The sequence below is a fragment of the Lepus europaeus genome, chromosome 14, assembly GCF_033115175.1.
Source record: "Lepus europaeus isolate LE1 chromosome 14, mLepTim1.pri, whole genome shotgun sequence".
NCBI lineage: Eukaryota > Metazoa > Chordata > Mammalia > Lagomorpha > Leporidae > Lepus > Lepus europaeus.
Genome location: NC_084840.1, coordinates 2,502,415 through 2,529,325, shown reverse-complemented (window position 1 = coordinate 2,529,325; position 26,911 = coordinate 2,502,415). Strand labels below are relative to the sequence as shown.

General features: G+C 42.3%; 1 protein-coding gene across 2 annotated transcripts in view; it reads left to right on the top strand.

Annotated features, from left to right (window-relative positions):
* The window catches only part of TRMT1L (tRNA methyltransferase 1 like), a 35,218-nt gene extending 12,232 nt beyond the window's left edge, over positions 1 to 22,986 (top strand). For both annotated transcript variants that reach the window (XM_062211503.1, XM_062211504.1), the window contains 10 exons: positions 252 to 375; positions 840 to 919; positions 2,780 to 3,026; positions 4,076 to 4,288; positions 5,554 to 5,744; positions 11,948 to 12,026; positions 15,906 to 16,072; positions 18,395 to 18,457; positions 21,649 to 21,775; positions 21,873 to 22,986. In XM_062211503.1, coding sequence (XP_062067487.1) covers positions 252 to 375; positions 840 to 919; positions 2,780 to 3,026; positions 4,076 to 4,288; positions 5,554 to 5,744; positions 11,948 to 12,026; positions 15,906 to 16,072; positions 18,395 to 18,457; positions 21,649 to 21,775; positions 21,873 to 22,125 — 1,544 coding nt within the window. In that variant the 3' untranslated portion in view covers positions 22,126 to 22,986. The remainder of the gene's footprint in view (positions 1 to 251; positions 376 to 839; positions 920 to 2,779; positions 3,027 to 4,075; positions 4,289 to 5,553; positions 5,745 to 11,947; positions 12,027 to 15,905; positions 16,073 to 18,394; positions 18,458 to 21,648; positions 21,776 to 21,872) is intronic.
* Positions 22,987 to 26,911: the final 3,925 nt, after the last annotated feature.

Genomic DNA, 26,911 nt, shown 5'->3' with positions numbered 1-26,911 from the left:
CACTGATGTGGTCGGCAGTAAGATTTTAAGTTAATAAGTTTGCTTTCTTTCAATAAATACTTAACTGGGTGGTACTGTTTTCCAGAGACATTGCTGAGTAAATCAACCTTTTGGTTTGGTTTTGTCTTTTTACATCTGCCCAACTGTTTGCATTAACACAAAGTAATATATTTTTCAAAATGTTTATTATCTTAGAAGTTTAGAATTATTTTGTATATCCCTGTAAATCTTTTTTTTTCCTCCCATCTTAGCTTCTTCTACTAAACCATCTAATGAAATTTTGAAAGAGGCAGACACGGATGTACAAGTTTTTCCTAACTATTCTATACCTCAGAAAACAGATTCCTACTTTAATCCCAAAATGAAACTAAATCGGTAAGATAAATTGAAGATAGGGTTATGGGAGCATTGCATTCATATCATCATAAATGTACTTTCTTTCCACCTTTATGTCCAAATATACTGAAGTTTAAAACTAGATGCAGAATGAAGTTATCTACTTGAACATTTTTTTCAGAATGATTTTTTCCTTTTTTTTTTTTTTCCTACCAAGCCATTTTCTTTATCAGAATAAAATAGGGCTAACTTTTTGTAATTACTCAACAGGCTGGTACTTTTGCAGACATACTTTGTTTATAAATAAATAAATGCTTACTGCTAGAACCAATTAGATTCATAGTTTAATTTCATAAATTTTCAGTAATTATACTGTTAAATTGAGAATATTATTAGATTTTCTTTCAAAAATATATAGTAACTAGGAACCTCAGTTCTTATTGTTCTTAAATAAAATCTACAATGATATAAAGAAGTTATTTCAGATTATTGCTTTTTTGTAGGCAGCTAGTATTCTGCACATTAGCTGCCTTGGCTGAGGAACGAACACCGCTGGAATGTCTGGACGCCTTTGGAGCCACTGGTGAGTCGGAAAGCTCTCTTAGAACCCTGTTGTGGGCCGGTGCCGCAGCTCAACAGGCTAGTCCTCCGCCTGCGGCGCCAGCACACCTGGTTCTAGTCCCTGTCGGGGTGCCGGATTCTGTCCCGGCTGCCCCTCTTCCAGTCCAGCTCTCTGCCGTGGCCCGGAAGTGCAGTGGAGGATGGTCCAAGTGCCTGGGCCCTGCACCCCATGGGAGACCAGGAGAAGCACCTGGCTCCTGGCTTCGGATCAGCGCCAGCCGTGGCGGCCATTGGAAGGTGAACCAACGGCAAAGGAAGACCTTTCTCTCTGTCTCTCTCTCTCTCACTGTCCACTCTGCCTGTTAAAAAAAAAAAAAAAAAAAAAAAAACCTTTTATTTATAAGACTTATGCAATATCTTTACTTAGAAATTTTATGTGGGTTTTGTATCTTGCAAAATATTTTGTTGTAAAAAAAATAAAGAGTTGAGGTTAAATTTCTAAATTTTTTACTATGAAATATTTTAAATGTATGCAGAAGTATAATAAGTAAATCACTGTGTATACATCATTCACCTTAGAAATCATCAACTTATGCTCAGTGTTGTTTTATCTGTATCTCTATACCTCATACCTTCCTCCATCCCCCTTAATTTGGAAGAAATCAAGGGCCTATCTCTTCACCTGTTAGTATTTCAGCTGGGTGTCTAAACAGGACATTTCAGAAATAAAACTGTGATACCATTATCATACCTAAAATGTTAAGAATGAATTTTAATATCAATAATTATTTAGATATGCCAAGTTATCTCAGAATATTTTTAAATTTTCAAATCAGAAGCCAGACTAAAGCTATATATTCCAATTCTTTGATATGGCTAAATCTCTCTTTAATCAGTTCGTGTGTGTGTGTGTGTGTGTGTGTCATGTTGATGTACCAATCTTTTGACCTGTGGCTTCCCACCACTTAGATTTTTGCTGGTTGTGTTACCGTGGCTCATATAGCATGTTTCTCTGTCACTTCTTTTTTTATCAATTGAGAGTTTCGTTACATTGAGATAGGAATTTTTTTTAAGAATATTTGTTTACTGCAGTCACAAAACACCTAGTATCTGTCATGTTTGTGCTGTGATAGTTTGTTGTGACCTAGCCTTGAAGCAGTGGAGTGAAGGAAATTTCAAAGGTTGAGAACACTTTTCCCAGTGGAGCTACCAGTAGAAAAAACATAATGGAAAAAAACTAAAACTTTCTAAGAAGCTGCGTGCCCCAACTCAAGTCTGTCTTCGTAAAGATCGTAGAAGTGGACTGCTGAGAAGCTCGTAGCCAAGACAGAGCGCGGAGTGAGCTCTCCCTCCAGGCGTCTCTCCTCGGGACTGGGGAGCTGAGCTGCCGGGTTCTACCCCAGCTTCCTCGCGTGGCAGCTGGGCCACTGCAGGAAACTGTGCCTCCCTCTGGTCTTCTGTGAAGGGCGAGAAGGGACCTAAGTGCTCACCTTATTGTGCAGTTTCAACAAATTAATACATGTGAAGTCATGAGGACAATACACGGTATATAAGTGCTGTGAACGTATTAGATACTCATTATTCTGATGTTACCACGTGGGAAATCTCTATTGAATTACCAGCTTCTGGCTTCAGCCTGGGCCAGCCCCAGCTGTTACATGAATTTGTTGAGTAAGCAGATGGAAGATCTCTCTCTGTCTCTGCCTCTTTCTGTTGCTCACCCTGTGTGTTTCTCTGCCTTTCAAATAAGTTTTTAAGAGAGTTATGAAAATGTTAAATTTTGAAGCAATTTTTACAACGTATAAAATTTTGTTACTATTATACTGGATTTTAAAAGATTGTTACAGTTTAAAAACCCATCTTTCTCTCCCTTTCTCCTAAGGGATAATGGGACTGCAATGGGCAAAACATCTTGGAAATGCAATCAAAGTTACAATTAACGACTTGAATGAAAACTCTGTGACACTGATTCAGGAAAACTGCCATTTAAACAAACTGAGAGTGAAGGGGGACAGTGAGGAAGAGGAAGAGAGAGAGGGTCTTCCTGAAGGAGAGGAAGACCTCGGTAACATTAAGGTCACCAAGATGGATGCCAATGTGCTGATGCATTTGAGGTCTTTTGATTTCATGTAAGTGAAAAAGATTTCCTAAGTCAGTTTCTAAACTGAACTGGAATTTTGGGGTGGGGGTAATTAAAAATTAAGATAGTTTGTTGTTCATTAAACTAATATAGTTTTTTTATACTGGCTAAGGTATGTAGTGAGAAAAATTTGTAGCATTTGGAATAAAATGCCTGGGCATGATACTTTTCCTCTAAGCCTGATTTATGTTTACATGTCTGCTGTGCCATGTGATCATTTTGTTACTTTACAAACAGAATTCCAGGGGCAGGTGTTCAGCACAGCACTTAAGACACTGCTTGGGATACCCTTATGTCGTATCACAGTGCCTGGTTCAGCTCCCACTCTACTTCTAGGTCCAGCTTTCTGCTCATGCACCTCTGAGAGGCAGCAAGGGATGGCTCGTGCAGTTGGGTCCCTGCCACCCACGTGGGAGTTCCTGACCCCTTGTTCAGCCCTGACTGTTGGCAGGCATTCAAGAGGTGAACCAGCGGAATGGGAGATTTCTGTTTCTCCCGCTCTCTCTGCCTTTCAAATAAAAACAAATAAAGTTGACAATTCAATGTTTTTTTTTTTAAAGATTTATTTATTTTACTTGAAAGTCAGAGTTACACAGAGGGAGGAGAGGCAGAGAGAGAGAGAAAGGTCTTCCATCCGATGGTTCACTCCCCAGTTGGCTGCAACAGCCAGAGCTGCGCCAATCTGAAGCCAGGAGCCAGGAGCTTCCTCCAGGTCTCCCACACGGGTGCAGGGGTCCAAGCACTTGGGCCATCTTCTACTGCTTTCCCAGGCCATAGCAGAGAGCTGGACAGGAAGGGGAGCAGCCAGGTCTCGAGCTGGCGCCCATATGGGACGCCTGCACTTCAGGCCAGGGCATTAACCTGCTGCGCCACAGTGCCGGCCCCGACAATTCAATTTTAAAACCATAATTACTCACTTAAAATAGATTTGCAAAGTACTGTTGAATTCATGGAATTTTATCATTAGAAATAATTACAATGGTATGGTTTTGATTATTGATATGAGTTTAAATATGTCTCTATTCTTTCTAATTTTAGACACCTAGACCCTTTTGGAACATCTGTGAACTATCTGGATTCTGCATTCAGAAATGTAAGAAACCTTGGCATAGTGTCAGTGACCTCTACTGACATCAGTTCTCTGTATGCCAAGGCACAGCACGTTGCGCGACGGCACTATGGCTGTAACATCGTCCGGACAGAGTACTACAAGGAGCTGGCTGCCAGAGTAGTTGTGGCTGCAGTGGCAAGGTACCACACTGCCAGTCCTGCACCTGTGTGTGGGCACACGCCAGGAAAGGAAGTGCTCTTCTCAATTTTCAAAACACGCATGAAACATACACCTTAATTTTCATTTCTATAATCCTGATTTGTTTTCAGTGTGTTTTGGTTAGAATGTTATTTAAAAGCTTATGCCTGAAATGCTGTTTGCTCTCCAATTTAAAATATTATTAAAATCATTGAGGGATTAAAAAAAGAAAAAAATGAAAGTTAATTTAAAATCAGTTTATTTCAACAACATAGGATAGGTAAAGGATAGTAATATGAAAAAGAAGAGGAAAAACTGTTTTTATATTTAGAACCAGTCATTTGTTTAATATGTAGTTCATCTTCCTTGTATAATTTGAACAAATTGATGGCTTATAAATTTGACTCTGTGGTATGCTCATTCAAAACCAGAAGTTCTGTTTCTTATCAGGATTTTTTAAAAGTTGAAAAAAGGAAGATTTTTTGAGCATGTATTACATATAGGACATTATACTAAAAGAATTACATAATAAAATATAAATGGACATCGAGAGTGCAGCTGGTGCGTGGTCATCAGCCAGCTCACTCACTAGCCCTAACACCCGTTTCCAGCATTTTGCTGAAAGTTCCAGTTCCAGTAAATAGACCTCAGGACTATTCCTAATTAACTGAAAACTCTGATGTTCAGTTTGTATGTGCCAAGAACCTGCTGTACATACTTAAGATGTCCATAACAGCACATTCAAATTAACATATATAAACTAAATTCAGTGTATCACCACAGGAGAAGCTAAGTACAGAAGTGCTGTGTCTGTTAAAACTCATGCCACAAAGTCTCTACAATGCCTGGGGAAAGGATTTTGACTATCTGTTTTTCATTAGTAGAATATCTTATATATAACCAGTACTCAGTAAATATGAATTGTTTGGAACACAATTTACATAGAAAAAAAAGATTAAAAAAAGAAGGAAGAAGGTGGTGATGACAACACTGAAAACCAGAAATTGTGTTCCTGTTGAGCGAGTGTGTTAAACAGCAAATACCCAGGGGCCGAAGAGCCTGCTAAGCATCCTTTTTTCCCTGTGTTTCAGTTTGTGTAAAAGTTACAGTAATGATCGTTTAAAAGCACCAGTACTAAGAACTGAGTTTTCCTTGAGTTCCTGTAACTTTGAGTTCCATAATTTACTGTCCAGGTTGGTATTGTCAGTAATAAGCCAAACAAAGGAAAACGATAAGGCCCCAGTATAACTTCAAACATTTTTTATAGAGCTGCAGCTCGATGCAACAAAGGCATAGAAGTCCTGTTTGCAGTGGCGCTTGAGCACTTCGTGTTGGTGGTCGTGAGAGTCTTGAGGGGGCCCACCTCAGCAGATGCAGCAGCCAAGAAGATCCAGTACCTGATCCACTGTCAGTGGTGTGAAGAGAGAATCTTCCAGAAGGATGGTAACATGGTGGAAGGTAAATTCAACTTGCTTTTCACTGTGTATTTAATTTATCCTTAGGTCTGTAATGCATAAGCCTTTATCTTACCCTAATTATGTGTATTGTTGTCCTTTGATTTTAGATTACAGTGCTAAATTTGTTATTTCCTATACTGGACATTCGTGTGAGTTCATTGAAGTTATGTATTCATGCTGTGCAGGTTACACCCTCTAGCCCTGCCTCCAATTGAAGCATCTAGAAATAACTTAGCTTCCGCTGTCAACTAATTTTAGGGATATAAGTCAGATTACCTCTTTGTCTAGGTTGCTATCGATGATTAATTTAATTTTATGAAGGTGATTTTCATGTTTCTGGCTGAATATAAAAGGCATCTGTTAGGACATTCATCCAGTAAGCATTAATTGAGTCTCTACTATATGCCAGGCAAGAGGATACAAGGAAAAAGCTGTAGCTTATGCCCTCATAATGCTGTTTCTGTTTGCTTTTCTGGGACACAGAAAAAGATGCCTGTTGTTTTCTTTTAGGTTCTTGGAATTTTTATATGAATTTTGAAAAAGCTTAGCTCTTTCTATATGAGTTGCATGTATTTTTTCTTGTTTTGTTACTTGTGTTTGTGTCTGTATTTGTTAGTTTGTCACGCAGAAGCTCTTCATTGTTACTGTTATAAAATGAATTGAACTTTTACATGCTCTGGACTTGGTCAGTAGCGCTTTCCTATCCCTATTTATTCCAGCTTTTACTGCGCTATCCTCCTCCACTGATTTGAGAACACCTTCCGTATCTTACACTGCAGTTCTGCACATTGAGTTTGTTCTTGGATTTCAGCATCTTTTCCCACGGTCGGGTGTCTGTTCACGCACCTCTGACACACTTCAGTGGTAGACTTTTAGTGTTGTGACTCATTAAGGCACTCCCTCTTTGAAGCTCCTTGTTTTTTCAAGGTGTTCCTAGTATAGGATCCTTTTTTTTCCCTTAGGAAAAAAGTAAAGAAGTAACCCACTTGATACTTTATTTTGGTCACATTAAATTGAGGATGATAGTTGTGCTTTTGAAGCTTCCCACAAACATAGGAAATTCTGCTTGTCATTTGTTCAGGTTCTTTAGTGCAGAGTAAACTGACGGTGGTAATAGAAGTGCCTCCTGTTACTTTAGCTCCCTTGAGCTCTCTGATCTAGGCATGACAGTGGATTTTTATCTGAGATACCGATCGTTGACCATGTTGACAAGTATCCTTCATGCCCACTTTTGTAATATTCTATCAAAATGGTGAATTTTTTTTTATTATTATTATTTTTTGACAGGCAGAGTGTACAGTGAGAGAGAGAGAGAGAGAGAGAGAGAAAGGTCTTCCTTTGCCGTTGGTTCACCCTCCAATGGCCGCCGCCGTAGGCACATTGCTGCCGGCGCACCACGCTGATCCAAAGCCAGGAGCCAGGTGCTTCTCCTGGTCTCCCACGGGGTGCAGGGCCCAAGTACTTGGGCCATCCTCCACTGCACTCCCTGGCCACAGCAGAGAGCTGGCCTGGAAGAGGGGCAACCAGGACAGGATCGGTGCCCCGACCGGGACTAGAACCCGGTGTGCCGGCGCCGCAAGACGGAGGATTAGCCTAGTGAGCCGCAGCGCCGGCCCAAAATGGTGAATTTTGATAATATGCATTTTGAATGTGGAGATGACTACATGTTTTTTCATATAAGCTTATTAATCTGATTATTTATAATGAAGTTTTTTGGTTTTTTAAATTTTTTTATTTTTTTATTTTTACAGAATGGACAGAGAGAGAGAGACAAAGAGAAAGGTCTTCCTTTGCCGTTGGTTCACCCTCCAATGGCCGCCGCGGCCGGCGCACCGCGCTGATCCGAAGCCAGGAGCCAGGTGCTTCTCCTGGTCTCCCATGCGGGTGCAGGGTCCAAGCACTTGGGCCACCCTCCACTACACTCCCGGGCCACAGCAGAGAGCTGGCCTGGAAGAGGAGCGACCGGGACAGAATCCAGTACCCCAAATGGGACTAGAACCTGGTATGCCGGCGCCACTAGGCAGAGGATTAGCCTGTTGAGCCATGGCGCCGGCCTATAATGAAGTTTTAAATATTGAACCATATTGGAGTTCCTAGAGTAAACTACTTTGTCAGGAAATATTCTCTTAACATGTTACTGGATTCTAATTTTCTTAAGTTTTTTTTTTGTTTCAGTATTCATAATAGTTTATCATTTTCCTTTTTTAATTTTTAAAGATGTTTTTCTTTCATTTTATTTGAAAGGCAGAGAGACAGAGGGATAGAGATCTTCCATCTCCTGATTCACTCCCCAAATGCCTGCAATATCCAGTGCTGGACCAGGCAAAAGCCATGAGTCTATAACTCCATTCAGGTCTCCCAAGTGAGCGGCAGGAACCCAAGTACTTGACCCATCACCTTCTGGTTCCCTTGGTGTATAGTAGCGGGAATGTTGGATCAGAAGCTGAGTGGCCTCAGGGAACCGGGACACAGGTCCCGAGAAGTGACCTAATTGCTGCACCAAATGCCTGCCCCTATACTTTTTGTTTTAGCTTCATTTTGGCTGGACTTTGATATCAGTTTATGTTCCCTTCAATAAGAATTTAGAACTTTTCCATTTTGTTCAATTCTTGGAACAATTTAACTCTTGCCAGAATTGTTTCTTAAAGGTTTGGCAGTTTTACCTAGCATTTCTATTTATTTACAAAAGTTGTGTTTTTTTTTTTTCTTAAGATATACTTATTTATTTGCAAGGCAGAAATAGAAAGAGAGAGCTTCCATCTGCTGGTTTACTCTTCAAATGGCCACAGCACCCAGGGCTGGATGAGGCCAAAGCCAGGAGCCAGGAGCTTCTTCCAGGGCTCCCATGTGGGTGCGGGGGCCCAATGACTTGGGTCATCCTCTTTTTTTCCAGGTGCATTAGCAGGGAGCTGGATAAGAAATGGAGCAGGGACACGAACTGGTACCCATATGGAATGTCAGCACTGTAGGACATAGCTTTAACTTGCTGTGCCACAGTGGTAGCTCCAAGCCAAGTGTTTTTTTTTTTTTTTTTTAAGATTTATTTATTTATTTATTTATTTATTTATTTATTTGAAGGTCAGAGTTACACAGAGATAGGAGAGGTAGAGAGGCAGGGGGGAGGTCTTCCATCTGCTGGTTCACTCCCCAATTGGTGCAATGGCTGGAGCTGAGCCGATCCGAAGCCAGGAGCCAGGAGCTTCTTCTGGGTCTCCCACCCAGGTGCAGGGGCCCAAGGACTTGAGCCATCTTCTACTGCTTTCCCAGGCCATAGCAGGAGCTGGATTGGAAGTAGAGCAGCTGGGTCTTGAACTGGCCCATATAGGATGCCAGCACTTCAGGCCAGGGCATTAACCTGCTGCGCCACAGCGCCAGCCCCAGGGAATTGGGCATCTTAACACCTGGAATAAACCTCTGCCCCAGCAGTTAGTTTTACATACTCAGAGCAACGTCCTAATTTTTTTTAATACAATAGAATTAAAAGAGTTACAGAATCTACTTTGGCTTTTTAAAATACAAACTTTCACCAGGGCCAGCATTGTGGTGTAGCAGGGAAAGCCGCCACCTGCAACGCCAGCATCCCATATGGGCGCTGGTTGGTGTCCCTGATGTCCTACTTCAGTCCTGCTCTCTGCTAATGGCCTGAGAAAAGCAGCAGATGGCTCAAGTGTGGAGCCTGCCACCCATATGGGAGACCTGGTTGAAGCTCCTGGCTCCTGGTTCCAGAGTGGAATCGACCAGTCTTCTATCAGCTTTCAGGGAGCCACAGTGAGGACAGAGACTGGAAGGTCTTACCATTCATGCAGATTTTTACTTAATCTCTCTCTTCCCATTCATCTCCTCACCTTCAACTATTACTAAAGCTCTGGTTCCAGATCTCCAATGGTTCAAGCTCACCAAAGCTCACCAACTTCATCTTTTGGGGATGGGGAAGACACAGAAACCCAGTTTTTAGTAGGGGAGATCTGAGAGTCTTATTCGAACCCTTTGAAAAAGTTTGACCAGGCCTCTTTTTTCACAGTAGTGTCATACACTCATCTTAAGAGAAAATCAGTACCTTGAATTCTCTGGCCTTCCCAGGGCCCCACAGCTTTTTGAGGGCTTTTCTGTCTTGTAACTAGTGGCCTTGTGTGGTTGATTGTCCATTTGTCTACTTCAGACTTAGGCTTTTGCTGTTTTTGGTATAAATCAGTTCTCCCATGGTGTATGTGTGTGTGTGTGTGTGTATGTATATATATATCTGATTTCCACTAATAAAATTGTATTGCTGTCTCTTATCATTCTCTCATTTATCCTTGTGTTTCGATTTCTATTGCTTGCTTTAAGAGATGGCAGAGAGAAATTATCTGTTTAACTTTTTGTTTGAATCAAAGCTCAGGGTCGGCTATTTGGTGCCCTGATGCTGCTGGGGACACCCACATCCCACACTGAGAGCCTGGGTTCAGGTTCTGACCGCAGTTCTGATTCCACCATTCTGCTGTGCACACCCTGAGAGGCAGCAGTGGTGCTCAGATGGTTGGGTCCCTGCCACCACACGGGAGACCTGGATTGAGTTTCTGGCTCCCAGCTTCAGCCTGCCCCAGCCCTTGCTGTTGTGAGCATTTTGGGAGTGAACCAACAGATGGAAGATCTCTGTGTCTGTCTTTCTCTCTCTCTCTCTCTCTCTCCCTCCCTCCCTCTTCCTCTCCCTCCCTCCCTCCGTGTGTGTGTGTGTCTGCCTTTCAAACAAAATAAAATTTAGAAATAGAAGCTCAGAATTTTTAAAATTCTTCATCTGGCATTGCACCTACAGCATATATGCCAACAACGTGGAAATACTAGTTTTCTTTCTTTTTCACCCCTACATTTTTTGCTGTCAATAACTTGAAGTGATAGCCTGGACTTTTCAGAAAGGAAGTTTGCTAATGCTGACCTAGATCTGAACAATCTTAGCAAAGAGTCTTGGGCAAAGTTGTACATTTTGTAAAGCACATCAAGATACAAACTGATTAATACAGAGTCCTGTGTGTGCTGTCTGCCTGTGTTTAAGTGAGTGTAACTCCCGGAAGAAAGTGTGAATGGCTGTCCTGCTGTGGTGATGGCTACCCATGGTTATGGTTTAGTTATGTAATGCTACAAAAGACTTGTTGAAGATACGCATGTTTGTCTCAACAAATCCATGTCAGTGATAAGCACACCCTGCCATTAAGGCTTAGAGTTAAGAGACACTGGAGAGGAGGCCTTGGAATGAGCAGCGAAGGACACGTCAAATGAATTTGAACTGCGATCTCACCAGTGTGCCATGGACTGAGCTGCACTGAGTAGCTGAGTGATATTATCAGACATCTAGCTGCTGCTGTCTCCCTGTGTTCCCTCCACCGGAATCCTGGCTTCTGGGTACATCCAGGACTGATGGATCAGATCAGGCCGTTCTGAGAAAAGTGATCAACCCAGGAATGGCCTGGAGCTGGGCACTGGGTTGGAGAGAATCTAATTTAAAATGACTGTTTTGGTCCTGGAGTAGACTTACAGGCCCCATGGTAGGATGCTGCCCCATGCTACTAAGACAACATTCTGCCTACAAACTGAGAAGAGCTACTCCCCAGTTTCCCTGTGATTCTGTCAGTCCTCGCGACCCTTTCCAGACCAAATTAGATTCTTGTAGCCTAGGCTTTAGGGAATGAAAAAGAATTCAGGCTTTGAGAATAACTACGTTTATTACATGAGGAGTAATTACTTTTGTTTCCAATTGCAGAAAAGCCAACTTAAGAGAAATGTCTACATTTTCATTGGGATGTTGGTTACAAGGGTGTATGTTTTTGTCAAATTTCATCAACCTTGTCATACAAAATTTATGCATTTTATTAGACATAAATTAATCCCAGTTAATTTGAAATTATGTATATCTTTTGGACTTTAAGACTTCCCTTATACTGTTTCATATAGTCCACTAAATAAAGCCACAGTCACTTATGCCTCTACTAAGCCATCTGACGTGGATTCCACAACTTCTCTTAAGCTTTAATCCTTTGATCTGTATGGTTAAGAGTTTAACAATACCTACTTCAGACAAAGAATTAAAATTTTAAAATATATAAAATACTAAGCAGAATACCTGGCACATAGTAGATCCTCATTACATAGTAGCTTTAAATTATTATTAATAATCACTGCCGTTTACATTAGTCATTTCTCCTTTGCTTTCTTTTTATCATCTTTTTACAGAAAACCCATATAGGCAGCTGCCCTGTAACTGTCATGGAAGCATGCCAGGAAAGACAGCAATAGAACTTGGACCCCTGTGGTATGTTCATAAGAACATATTAAAAATTGATTTAAATCAAATCTGAATCAAAATTACTAGTTGCCAAGTTTTGATTATATGTGGTAAATGATAAACAAATTTAGATTCAGTTTTTTAAGTCTGGGCAAATAATTATAATTCCTTTCACCCTATGTTCTGAGGTGTGTTCTGCTTTCAGATTTTTTTTTCCTACTATTTTTCTGCCTATTCTTGACAAAGCAGAGGAATTAGGTGAAGAGAAGCTTGGGCAATCTGCAAAGTAAATAATTCAGGGGAAGGCACTTGGCACAGCAGTTAGACACCGTTTGGGATGCCTGCATGCCATGTAAGAGTGCCTGCCTGGGTTTGGGTCCCAACTCTGCTCCCAGTTCAGACCTTCTGCTAATGAGTACCCTGGGTGACAGCAGGTGATATCTCAAGGATTTGAGTCTCTGCTGCCCATGTGGAAGACCTGGGTGGAGTTCTTGGATCCTGGCTTTGGTCTGGCCCAGACCAAGATTGCATGCATTTGAAGAGTGAACCAGAAAATGGAAGCTCTGTCTTTATGTGTCTGTCTTTCTCCTCTCTCTCAAATAAATACATTTTTAAAATAAATAACTCATTTCTGAATAGGAAGAAAGAGGCATTTTCAATTGATTTTTTTTTTTTTTTTTTTGGACAGGCAGAGTGGACAGTGAGAGAGAGAGAGAGGCAGAGAGAAAGGTCTTCCTTTACTGTTGGTTCACCCTCCAATGGCCACTGCGGCCGGCGCACTGCGCTGATCCGAAGCCAGGAGCCAGGTGCCTCTCCTGGTCTCCCATGGGGTGCAGGGCCATCCTCCACTGCACTCCCAGGCCACAGCAGAGAGCTGGCCTGGAAGAGGGGCAACCGGGACAGAATCCAGCGCCCCGACCGGGACTAGAATCTAGTGTGCCGGCACCGCTAGGCGGAGGATTAGCCTATTGAGCCACGGCGCCGGCCCTCAATTGGACTAGTATGTGATTGCAAAATGATCCTAACTTCTTATAGAAAAGTCAAATAATATAAAAGGTCTTAGAAAAATTAGTGAGAATGGTATATAAAAGTGTCTACCTGTTTTAGGTGAAACTGTTTAGAGGGGTCAACGCTGTGGTATAGCAGGTTAAGCCTCCTGTGACACTGGCATCCCATATGGGCACTACTTCCAGACCCAGCTGCTCCATTTCTGATCCAGCTCCTTGCTAATGCGTCTGGGAAAGCAGTGGAGGATAGCCCAAGTGCCTGGTTCCCTGCACCCACGTGGGAGACTCAGAGGAAGCTCCAGGCTCCTGGCTTCAGCATGGCCCAGCCCCAGCCGTTGTAGCCATTTGAGGAGTGGCCCAGAGGATGGAAGATCTCTCCCTCTTTCTCTGTCTCTCTCTCTGTGTCACTGCTCTCTCTACCTTTCAAATGAATAAAAATTGGATTTTTTTTTAAAAACTGTTTAGAAAAATATAACTGCAAGTATTTAATGTTTATGTTCTTTTGTATCACAGGTAAGAAGTTACGCTATTTTTAATGCCTTAAATTTGAACTGCTTTCCATCAGAATCCTTACATTAAGTTTGTTTGTTACTAGAAATCCTTGTAGAAATTTGAGATTCCTAAGGACATTGTGACAAGAATCATTGCAAATTTCTTCCTCGTCATTTTACAAGGTCAAGGCTTAGCTATCTACTAAACCTAAAAATTGACCCAAATGGTAAATATGTTTGTGCTGATGCCCTTTTTTTTTTTTTTTTTTTTTTTTTTTTTTGACAGGCAGAGTGGACAGTAGAGGGAGACAGAGAGAAAGGTCTTCCTTTTTGCCATTGGTTCACCCTCCAATGGCCGCCCCGGTAGGCACGCTGCGGCCGGCGCACCGCGCTGTTCCGATGGCAGGAGCCAGGTGCTTCTCCTGGTCTCCCATGGGGTGCAGGGCCCAAGAACTTGGGCCATCCTCCACTGCACTCCCTGGCCACAGCAGAGAGCTGGATGGGAAGAGGGGCAACCGGGACAGGATCGGTGCCCCAACCGGGACTAGAACCCAGTGTGCCGGTGCCGCAAGGCGATGCCCATTATTTTATCATCATCCTGTATAAATACTTTTAGATTAAGAATGACTCAGCCAGCCTTACCTTCAGTCCTCTTACCTGTGTCATCTGCTACTTGTTGATCCTATTCACTGGTCTCAGAACTGGGGGTACTAGGAGTAGCAGGTTACTGGGTCCAGAAATATCTCTGGCTCAACTCCATCAATTTTAAAATGACAAAATTACAGCACAGTGTTTTAAGTCCTTGTTAAAACTGACAAAATATATCTATATAACCTCATAAATATTAATATTTATAATCATATTTTTATATCTTAAATCTATATAAACATAGTATGTATTTTGTAAGTAAACAGACGTGTATGTATTTTTCTTAGCACAGGTCCAGAACTTAGGTTTTCTGACGCCCAGGACTGAGTCCAAGCCTTCTGATGTCCTCGCTCACAGCCATTGGTCCCGCCTCCTCTCCTCGGGAATGCCTTCCTCCTCTCCTCCACCCCCATTCTGATTACACTTCCCTTGGAAGTCTCTCCTTAGTGGCTCAACCCAAAATAATTTCCGAATTGCCTTTAGCATATATTATATTGACCACTCATTGGACACTTTAAATTCATATACCCTCTCATATTTATTTGCTAACCCTGATAATAGCTATTATTTATCAAGGATATATTCTTTGTACTTGGCTTTAGACATATCCTGTCTCATTTAATTCCCTTAAAGATCTATGAAAAGTTTTTATTTTCCATTCCGTGATGAGTACAAGTATTAAAAGTACTGATGACGCAGGACTACACAAGTCGTGAGGGTGGGGCTGGGGCTGGGGCTGGGCTCCAGGTTTATCCAACTTGGAACTTCCTATTTTGTACGTTACACCTGCACTTCTCAGTCTAAATGGGAAGCATTTCAGGTTCATCCCGTGTAGCTCCTCCCACTTCATGCCACACCCTGTGCACACCGGTGTTAGGATTCACAGTTACATTGTGAGAAACCTCTGCGTTATGCCGCAGTCCTATCCAGATGCTGTTTAGCTTTCTGGGCTTGTCTGCAGCCATAGTGTAGTTTACATTCCGATGTATTCTCCAGCCCCCCCCCCCCTTCCTATCCAGACCCTGTTTAGCTTTCTAGGCTTGTCTGCAGCCATAGTGTAGTTTACATTCCGATGTATTCTCCAGCCCCCCCCCCCCCTTCCTATCCAGATCCTGTTTAGCTTTCTAGGCTTGTCTGCAGCCATAGTGTAGTTTACATTCCGATGTATTCTCCAGCCCCCCCCCCTTCCTATCCAGACCCTGTTTAGCTTTCTAGGCTTGTCTGCAGCCATAGTGTAGTTTACATTCCGATGTATTCTCCAGCCCCCCCCCCCTTCCTATCCAGATCCTGTTTAGCTTTCTAGGCTTGTCTGCAGCCATAGTGTAGTTTACATTCCGATGTATTCTCCATCTCTCCTCCCCTCCCCCCCCCCCCATTCCTATCCAGACCCTGTTTAGCTTTCTAGGCTTGTCTGCAGCCATAGTGTAGTTTACATTCTGATGTGTCCCCCCCCCCCCCCCCCAGTGCACCACAGGACTGTGAACCTGATGGAGGCCCAGTACACATGTTGATTTAACATGAATGAAATTTCCTTGAGTGATCCTACGTATTTAGAGAACAGACATGATAAAAAGAGTGGACAAACAGAACTAACCTGTTTCAAATTAAATCTTAAAAACTTTTTGAATTTCAGTCTTACTCTATTCTATAATTAATTTTGTATCTTAGTTTTGGCTAAATAACAGAGACTTTTTTTTTTTTAAAGAAAAATAAACATTTCCCAAGCCTGTTTTTCTAAAATGTCTGATTTTTTTTTTCAGGTCAAGTTCCCTTTTCAACACTGGGTTCCTGAGAAGAATGCTGTTTGAGTGTCTTCAGCATGGTTTGGATGACGTTCAGGCCCTGCTGAAGACGCTGATCTTTGAGTCAGAGTGCACTCCTCAAAGCCAGTGCTCCGTCCCTGCGCCCTCCAGTCTCAGCAAGCAAGGTGCCCGTTAAACCAGCTCACAAACTGAGTACTGAAATCACTGGGTCTTTTTATCTTTATTTGATGTTATAGTCAAAAGCAATCTGATTACAAAGTCTAATCATAATCTGGTTAACCTTTTACAAGAAAAGATTTATTTATTTACTTGAGAGGCAGTTACAGACAGAGGGAGGGAGGGAAAGAAAAAAGGAAAAAGGTCTTCACCTGCTGGTTCACTCCCCAGGTGGCCACAATGGCCAGAGCTGGGCCGATCTGAAGCCAGGAGCTTCTTCCTGGTCTCCCACGCAGGTGCAGGGGCCCAAGCACCTAGGCCATCTTCCACTGCTTTCTCAGGCCATCAGCAGGGAGCTGGATGGGAAGTGGAGCAGCCGGTACTCAAACCAGCTTCCGTATGGATTCCGGAGCTGCAGGTGGATGTTTAACCTCCTACACCACGGCACTGGTTCTGTTAAACTTTTTTTTTTTTTTTTTTTTTTGGACAGATAGAGTTACAGACAGTGAGAGGGAGAGACAGACAGAAAGGTCTTCCTTCCACTGGTTCACCACTACAGCCAGAGCTATGCTGATCAGGAGCCAGGTGCTTCTTCCTGGTCTCCCAATCAGGTGCAGGAACCTTTTTTTTTTTTTTTAGGATGCATTGGGTGTTGTTTTTTTTTTTTATGATTTATTTATTTATTTGAAAATCAGAGTTACACAGAGAGAGAGAGGTCTTCTAGGAGCCTTGAGCCTCTTCCAGGCCTCCCATGCAGGTGCAGGGGCCCAAGGACTTGGGCCGTCCTCCACTGCTTTCCCAGGCTCATTAGCAGAGAGCTGGATCGGAAGCGGAGCAGCCGGGACTTGAACCAGTGCCCACATGGGACGCCAGCACCTCAGGCCAGGGCATTAACCCGCTGTGCCACAGCATTGGCCCCGTTAACCTTTTTTTTAATTGCAAAGTTTTCTTCAGATTTGTACTCAGGCTTGAAATGTATAATGATTTAAGGTAATCTTCATTTCTTTTTCATTTTACAGGATTAAAAGAAATAAAAGTCCTCTGTGATTTTATTATGCTTTCTAGAAAGAAAAGCGCTAGCTAATTCTAGGATTGTTATAGCCAAAATTTTGATAACGTCCACTGAGACACAGAAGCTAGATTTACACTTATCACTCAAGTTTTTCTCCTTACACAGCCTTTTGTAATCTTAACTCACTATTAATAAAAAAGGGTGAGTCTACTAAACACCTCAGCGATCTCCTAAGTAATTAGAAATTATTACAGATGATTAAAAAATACAATTTTGTAAAAACATGTATTTATTTTGAAAGAATTAGAGAGCAGAGAGAGAGCTCTTCAACTCACTGGTTCACTCTGCAGATGATGGCAACGGCCAGTGCCAAGCAAGGCCAAAGCCAGGAGCTTTATCCAAATCTTCAACATAGGTGGCAGATGCCCAAACGCTTGGCCATCTCCTGCAGCTTTTCCCAGGCCAAGCCATTATCAGGGAACTGAATCAGAAATGGAATAGCCAGGACACAAACCAGCGCCCTTGTAGGATGCTGACTTCACAGGCGGCAGCTTTACCCACTATACCACAACACCAACCCCACAATTCTATTTTTAAAAAGAATTACTTACTTGAAAGGCAGACTGAGAGAGATTTCCACCTACTGGTTCAGTCCTCAAACGCCTGCAACAACTGAGGCAAGGCCAGGCCAAACGAGGAGCCAGGAACTCTATCCAGGTCTCCTCTGTGGTTAGAAGGAACCCAGGTATTTGGGTCGTCATCTGCTGCCTCCCAGGCACATCTCAAACCAGACACTCCAATGTGGGATGCAGGTGCTCGAATGAGCACTTTAACCTACTTTGCTACATGGACCACCCCTAAAAAATGTAATTATTGGGGCATTTGTTTTGGTGGGTAAGAAGCCTCTTGGGAAGGAGATCGCAGGAACGGCTGCAGTAGCTGGGTCCCTGCCGTCCAAGTGGAGACCCAGGTTGAGTGCCCGACCCCCGAATCCAGGTTGAGTGCCTGACCCCCGAATCCAGGTTGAGTGCCTGACCCCCGAATCCAGGTTGAGTGCCTGACCCCCGAATCCAGGTCGATCCAGCCTGGCCGTTGCAGGAATCGGCAGGGTGAACCAATGAATAGAAGACCTCTTTCTGTCGGCCTTTCAAATAAATAAAGTAATTTTTAAGAAATACAATTGTTGCAGCTTTTTGTGGCCAGAGAATTTCATGTATTGATAAAAGCATTGTGGATAGAATTTCTTAAGCTTTTATTTGAACTTTGAGTTGTTGCTTAGTGTTGTCGTTCTGTGTTTTCTCATTTCTTTCTATTTTAGAAGAAAATGGCGTGTGTGTTAAAACTACAGACGAACCCACAACAGACAATTACATTGCACAAGGTATGTATACATGTGTGTGAATATATGACCTTTTGCATGTATCAGCACAAAAAGTTATTTTCATCATATTATGCTGACAAAACCACTGGTATTTACACAGCCCAAAATTTCTATTAACATGTATTTTTTTTCTCTTTTTGAAATTCCTTTTTTTAAGGATTTATTTATGTATTTGAAAATCAGAGTCAAAGAGAGGCTGAGACAGAGAGAGAGAGAGGTCTTCCATCTGCTGGTTCACTCCCCAAATGGTCACAATGGCCATAGCTGGCCAATCTGAAGCCAGGAGCCTGGAGCTTCTTCCAGGTCTTCCAAGTGGATTCAGGGACCCAAGGACTTGGGCCATCTTCTGTTTTCCCAGGTGCATTAGCAGGGAGCTGGATCAGAAGTGGAGCATCTGGGACTCAAACCAGCACCCATATGGGATGCCAGCACTGGAGGCAGTGTCTTTACCCACTGTGCCACAGTGCCAGCCCCTTAACATGTATTTTGTTCACATCTCTAATATATGGTGATATCTTTGAAAGCAATTTAAGATCTCAACCATGTGGATGAAAATAAAATGAAGTTCTATGTGACAAGTTAAACAGTTAAGATTTTCTGATTCTTTAAAAATTGCTCATCAGTTTGATTGATACCAATCTCACTGAATTAACTAGAAGACCCTGTTTTCCAGCTACAGGAATATACCATATTCCTTAGGTCGTGCATATACTTTAAAACGTATGAGGCATTATAAATTAACATGAAAAGGATATCAATTTAAAATTTCAGTACTCTGGGGCTGGCACTGTGGCGCAGCAGATTAAATCACCAGCCTGCAGCACCAGCATCCCATATGGGCACCAGTTCGAGTCCCAGCTGCTCCACTTCCGATCCAGCTCTCTGCTATGGCCTGGGAAGGCAGTAAAGGATGGCCCAAGTCCTTGGGTCCCTGCACCCACATGGGAGGCCTGGAAGAGGCTCAAGGCTCCTGGCTCCTGGTTTTGGATCCGCTCAGCTCTGGCTGTTGCAGTCATCTGGGGAGTGAACCAGTGGATAGAAGACTTCTATCTCTCTGTAACTCTTTCAAATAAATAAGTTTAAAAATAAAATGTCACTACTCTTTTTCCCTTGCTTTTTAAAAAATCTTGACTGTAAATGTGTTTTGAATCCAAACAAAGAATATAGTAGGATGGAAAAGCCATAGCCTATATATTTCCAAGCTGTAATTCTGTATTGGTTGCTCAACAGTTTAGTGTTGCCCTTAATTCAAAGATGAACAAACTTAAAACCCTGCTAACAGGGTATGGTTTAATAATTACCTCACAGTCCTTCCAATAATCATGTTCACTTGGCATCTTCAACTAATTTGGTTGGTAAATTTAAATCACTTAATTTCTCTGTTGAAGGGAAAACTGGATTATGATATACTATAAAAGGTATCAGGTTTTAGAGCATCATTCCATTTCTTTGTGGTGTTAGTTGTGTAGTCTTAGATCTCACGTCTTCAGAACTGTTTTAAATCCTTTTTAGAATAAAGTAAAACTTTAAAAATATTTAAAGGGAGTAGGCACTGGCCTAGCAAGTTAAGCTGTGCTTGGGGATGCCTGCATCAACTCCTAGCTACACTGCGCTTCTGATCCAGCTTCCTGCTGGTGCACCTGGGAGGCAGCACCTAATGGCCCAAGTACCTGGGTCCTTGGCACCTGTGTCAGACACCTGAATGGAGTTCCAGGCTCCTGGTCTTGGCCTGCCTTAGCCCCAGCCATTTGAGAAATGACCCAGTGGATGGGAGATCTTTCTGTCTTTCCCTCTCTACCACTCTTTCAAATAAATCTTTAAAAAATAAACTAGGGGCCAGTGTTGGGCGCAGTGGGTTAAGCTGCCACCTGCAACACCAACATCCCATATGAGCACTGGTTCGAGCTCGAGCTGCTCTGCTTCCTATCCAGCTCCCTGCTGATGCTCCTGGGAAGACAGCAGAAGATGATCCAAGTGCTTGGGCCCTGGCACCCATGCAGGGGACAATAAAGCTCCTGGCTTCAGCCTGGCCCAGTTCCAGCCATTGCAGTCACTGGGGGAGTGAACCAACAGATGGAAGGCATTTCTCTCTCTCCCCGTGTGGCTCTCCCTTTCATAAATATTTAATTTTTAAACCTCTAGGCCTTTGTCATATATGAAAAATTAAGGACATTTAGACTAATCTCTGTAGGCTGTTGTGTAACTCTGAAACTAAATTATGTGATCATTCTAAAACTGATCTATCAATACATAAAAATCTCCAAGACAGAAAATGTAAGGGAGGAAAAAAAGGTACTGCTGATAGTCACTGTTGAGGGATTCCACTGGGTTTGTCTCGGACTCTCCTGTAACATGTACTGTATCTGCGTGTATGTTCTTTTATTGTGTGCCTTTCATACAGGAGAATGATCAAATTTTAATTATCTGATTTAATGGGGGGCCAAGTTATTTTTTATGTAAAAAGGCAACAATTGATCAATTGTATTTTTCTTTCATCATTTTCATGCATCAAATTTGCCTTCTGAATAATTTTGCTGAAGCAGAGGTTACCTGCTATCACTGTAGAAATGAAATCTGAACCTTCAGGCAGAATCATCTGTTTGTTCCTTTGTGACTCTGGAGTGATACCAGCCTCCTTTCACCCACAACAGAAAGACAGTACTGTGGCAAGAAGTATACAATGAGTGTGCATCTGTGTGCAGGCTCTCAAAACCTTTTGTATTGTTTCTTGTTCTTGAAGACCTGCTATGTGTCCAGTACCAAGCATTCAACAGAGACGACGGATGTAAAAGTAAAGGACACTGACCCCAGGAAGTTAAAATATAATTTGGGGAGAAAGGACTTGCAACACTAGACAAGAAAAAATGATAGAACTTTAGTCAAACTCCAGAGTTAGTGTACAATTCATAATAGTGAAGTTGATTGACTAGTGCAGAATTCATAAATGATTTCCTACAGGAGATGCAAATGGAATTGAAGTTTGAAGTTGAAGGAGGTGAGAGGAAGGCTGACTCAGCAAACAGGCGAGCACCTGAGAGAAGGGCAGTGAAAATGTGTAGCGTAAGTCCTTAGGCTAGGACTGGACAGAGTGACATGGCTGTCAGAGGGTTAGACCTGAGTGATAGATAGTTATAACAATGTTTAGTTTGTAATTTTTAAGAGAATGCTAACTTCCTATGTGTTTACTCTAGGGAAGAGAAAAAGTAATGAAGTGATCCCAAATTTAGCCAAGAAGCAGAAGACTGATGTCAGTACGGAACATCCTCCCTTTTATTACAATATCCACAGACACAGCATTAAAGGGATGAACATGCCAAAGTAAGAGAGCCTGTGGATGGCAAAGATTGTATTTACATGGAAAAATGTTGGGAAACAAAAATACAAGAACTAACTTCTTTTCCTTTCTTTGTTGCAGGTTAAAAAAGTTTTTGTGCTATCTTTCTGAAGCAGGTTTTAGAGTAAGCCGGACTCATTTTGACCCAATGGGTGTTCGTACGGATGCACCTCTGATGCAGTTTAAATCGATCCTTTTAAAGTACAGCACCCCCACCTACGCTGGCGGACAGGCAGAGGGCCCTGTCCAGTCAGCAGCTGAAGACACAGCGGCCAGCAGGGCTGAAACGTCCGTGAAGGAAAGAGCAGAAGCAAGTGGCTGCAGAAGATGGTAAATGCGGAGAAGAGCCTGGTGTTCCGCACCAACCTAGGTCCTTTTCTAACCTTTCAGTTCAGTGCTGTAATAAAAAGAAGTGCTGTTTTCATTCAGAAAATTAGCAGTTTTTAACCTAGCTGGTTTGGGAGCTTTGCATCCCAGGTTTTTCTTATTTTAAAGAGAAGTCTTTAAGGAAACATTTCATATGAAACCGCGATTCTGATGGGGATCACCCTACTGTTTAATAATTTGGAGAATTTTCATATGCAAAGTGTTAGAACTTAACGTACGTTATGGAAGCCATCTTTACTATTGTTAACCACATCTCTACTTCATGATGCTTGTTTTTCTGTATGTAGCATACAAAGTGAAGCCAAAGCCTTTTTCCTATTAGAATGACCTGGATAGAACAGGTGTATTTCATAATTGCAAAGCTAAAATACATTACTATGTTTAAGAAATCAAACTTCACATAGATTGTATTATCAGCTTTTAAAAAACACTCATCTGAGGTAGAAAATTTTTTTCTTACAAGTTTAAGGTCTAGATAACTAAATCCAGAATAAGATTTTGTCAGAATAGAGACCATTGTTCCAACAACTGTTCATGAGCACCGAAATCCTGAAGAAGAGACACTTTATCTTAAACTAAACAGGTCTGGGTGATCTCAAGTGCCTCGGTAATGCACATCTAACAACCACTCGCTTGGCTGTGCTGCCTCTCAGTAGTGTGTTCCCCTCTGAAATGAGCATTTCTAGTGTGGGGGTTGGTTTATTTGTTTTGGTTTTTTTGAATTCTGTGTATGTAAATCTTTTTATAAATAGCCTAGCCTAGCCTAGCACAATTATAAAAATTGAAAAAAAAATCTTATTTTCACTGAGCTCCTTCTTGCTTCATTTGAGTGTAAGATTTTAGATGCAGTCTTCCTATAAGCAGACTTAGGTGATCTGTGAAAATGGTTCACTGTTGACTTGATCCAGAAAACCCACTAAGCCATGCAAAGCAAGAGAGTCAAATCTCCTTGTTCACTTTAAGAACTTGCAAGAAACTGCCCAGGCTACTAGGCAGGCATGTCCGAAAAGCCACCAAGTATCTGAAAGATGTCACATTGAAGAAGCAACGTGTGTCACTCCCTCTGTAGAGTGATGGAATCGATGGTTGTACCCCAGCCAAACAGCAGGGCAAAAAGAGTGCTGGGCTTCTGTTGTCTCTGCTGAAGGATGCAGAGGGGTGCTGCCTGGAGGGTCTGGATGTAATCCTCTGGTCCTGGAACGTATCCAGGTGAACCAAGCACCACGCTGCACCCCAGATTTACAAAGCTCACCCATGGTCAGATGAACCCATACCTGAGCTGAGAGCATCACCACTGAAAAAGAACAGATTGTTCCCGACGCAAAAGAGGAAGGCAAAGAGGGATTCCGGAATAATGGAGAGACAGACACTTCTGGCTCAGGAATAAACTCCGCATAAAGTAAATGTAAACTAAGACCAAAAAAAGATTTTTTTTTTTTTTTTTTTTTTACTTTTGGCTAGTGAGAGAGAGAGGCAGAGAGAAAGGTCTTCCTTTTGCCATTGGTTTACCTTCCAATGGCCGCTGCGGCCGGCGCACTGTGCTGTTCCGAAGGCAGGAGCCAGGTGCTTCTCCTGGTCTCCCATGGGGTGCAGGGCCCAGGCACTTGGACCATCCTCCACTGCACTCCCGGGCCATAGCAGAGAGCTGGCCTGGAAGAGTGGCAACCGGGACAGAATCCGGTGTGCCGGTGCCACTAGGCGGAGGATTAGCCTGTTGAGCCATGGCGCCGGCCCAAAAAAAGATTTTATCCTGAATATTTCCTGGGGCAAGTAACCTTTTAGAACCATCAGTTTGCACTTGTTGGTGTTTCTATGCTGCCATCTTCCTTACTTCCATACGAAGAGGAAAACCTAAGCCATTCACCCAAGTTGTCATTCCTTGGGGCCTGAGGTCCTACAAGTCTTTCTCTTTATCTCTCAGAATTCTGGGTTTTTAGTTTTACTTAACTAAAGGAATAGTTGCAAGTGTTAAGTCTTGTACAGTCCCTTTTCTACCTTGTTGGATTTGGTTTGGTAAGTTTTGTTGTGGTTATTCGGAGTTGCTGTCTGAATTCATCAGGAATATTCATCTGTAGTTCTCCCTGGTGATGCCTTTTCTTAAGTTTTAGTATAATGCTGACAGGCCTCCTAGAATGACCTGGATGGGTTCACAAAGGAGTGGTTTTAATTTTTCTGTAAACATTTGGTAGAATTCACCTGCAGAGCCACTTGGTCCTGGGAATTTTTATGAGTTTTCTGATCACTAATTCAATGACTTACAAAAACCCATTCAGATTTTATTCTTGAAATAGTTTTAGAAGTTTGTATCTTTCCAGGAATTTTGTCCACCATATTGTCATTACATAATTTGTTAGCACACAGGTTTTTTTTTTGTTTTTTTTTTTTTTTTATTAACATTTTAAAAGGCAGAGTGACAAAGAGGATTGGGGGGTGGGGGCAGGGAAAGAGAGAGAAAAGAGAATCTTTCCCTCACTGGTTCACTCCCCAAATAGCCTCAACAGCTAGGGCTGGGCCAGACTGAAGCCAGAAGCCTGGAATCCATGCAGGGCTCCCATGTGAGGGACAAGGCCCTAAGTACTGCCTTCCCAGGCACGTTAGTAGGAAGCTGGGTCAGAAACTTACGTTCCCACATGGGGTAACAGGACCACAACGGGAGCTTTCACCTGCTGTACCACATTTTTCTTTGCCTCTCTCTCCTAGAAATTCTACTCTGCAAGTTAGTGCACTTGATGGTATCCCACAGGCCTCAAGGCCCTGCTCATTTGTGCACACTCTCTTCCAAGCAGAATATTCTCAGTTGGCCTGTCTTCATTAATTTATCATTTTGTCTATCAAATCCATTTTTGCAACTCTATCAGACATTTCCTGTATTTTGCAGCCTGACTTTCTGCTCCCCACCCCTCCCCATACTTTACTTCTATTGGTATTTTCTCTACTGAGACATTTCTCGCATGTTTAGTTCTTTAGACATGACTTTTAGTTCCAGGTTCTTGACTTTGGCCTGGCCCAGTGATCCTTGTGGCCATCTGGGGAGTGCACCAACAGAAGGAAGATGTATGTGTGTGTTTAACTGCCTTTCAAACAAATACACAAATCCCTTAAAAAATTATTTAAAAATAATACTATTGGGCAATTCTGGAAATTAGAATTTCTGCACACATTCCCAGAGTTTACTGTGTGTGTTTCATAACCTTCCTGGACTCATTCTGTGAAGCATGCATTCTCTGCTGTGTGTGGCCACTTAAGTCTGCTTCATTAGCTTAGTGGCCAGCTCATACCTGGCAAAGACTCCTTTAAATGCCTTAAGCCACTCTCTCAGCCTTTGTTGGCATATGCCCTCAGCACTCCGGCACGTAGTTTATTTAGTGTGCCTTAGCCCTCACTTCCTGCTTGCTCAGAGCCTCACAGACCACCACAGCTGAGGCTAGTGCCTTCTTAAGGTTTTATCTTGAGCAAGCAGACAGCTATGCCCATGTGTGTGCCCTTCGAGATGGCATGGAATATGCTGGGACATCTCAGCCCTCTACAGACAGTCCACTTGTTGTGTTGGTAGCCCTTACTGTCCCAGGCGACTGCGGTTAAGCTACTTTTCACAAATACTCTGAAGACAGAGGTTCTGCACAGTGAGCTGAGTCAGGTCAAATAAAAGCAAAGTCCGCTGCACTGAGGGCCAGGCAGGTCAAACAGTGAGTTTGCTGGGGTGACATTTGGTGGGCAGCAGGAAGGTGGGAGTTGCAGGACATTCTTCAAGAAGCTTTAAACTTAGTCTTTCTGGGTTACTTCAAGGCCTCTGCAGCGGCTGGCAGGATGCTAATTTTCACAGCTGTCACCATTATGAGACTTAGTTTTCAAGGTTACCCAGAAACTAAGGAAGGGGGAATAAAACATGTTAAAAAACTACAAAACTATTGAACTCTGATCACTGGAGGCCTTTGGTTTTGAAAAAGTTGATTTTGACAATTTTTTTGGTTTGCTTTTTAGAACCAGTTTTTCAAAGGTCCTTAATCCACTAATCCAGGAGAGTTCTCCAGAAAGGTTATATAGTTACCCTTGCACATTAATTAATACTTCTTACTTATAAATAGCTGTGCTTGTAATATCAGCACACAAAAAGATACAAATAGAAATCACAAAACAACTATTTCTAAGTAGAAATGCAATGGGAATTTAAACAAAAAGGCTTTTCTCATCTGGCATTTCAGTTCTTCCATGTTTGCTTATCCAAGTAATAATACTGGGCTTAGTTCTGTCAGATGTACAGGGGTAGATCGTGTCTTCCTCACAAGGCTCAGAAGATTAAAAGTAATGGAAAACTTATAAAGGTACAATAATCAAAACTGTGGTACAGGCAGAAGGACAGACAGACCAACAGACTAGAGTCCAGAGAAAGTCTCGCCTGTATGAGTCATCAGCAAATAGTTCATGGAAAAGTTATGAAAAAGCTGTATCGACTTCAGTTTTTTTCACCAAAGTTATGTTTTAAGTCCATTTTCCATGAATGTTTTCCAAAGACTCTCATATGGCCAATGGATCTTGAACAAGGATGCCAAGATCATTCAGTGGACCCTTCAGCAACCGATCACACTGGGTATCCCGTGGAAATGAACAGGGCTGGACTGTGCGCTTTAACCACAAACAAAACTCAAAATGGGTCAAAGACCAAATGGAAGAGCTAAAACTCTCACAAGAAAACAGGAAAATCTTTATGACAATGGATTTGGCAATGACTTCTT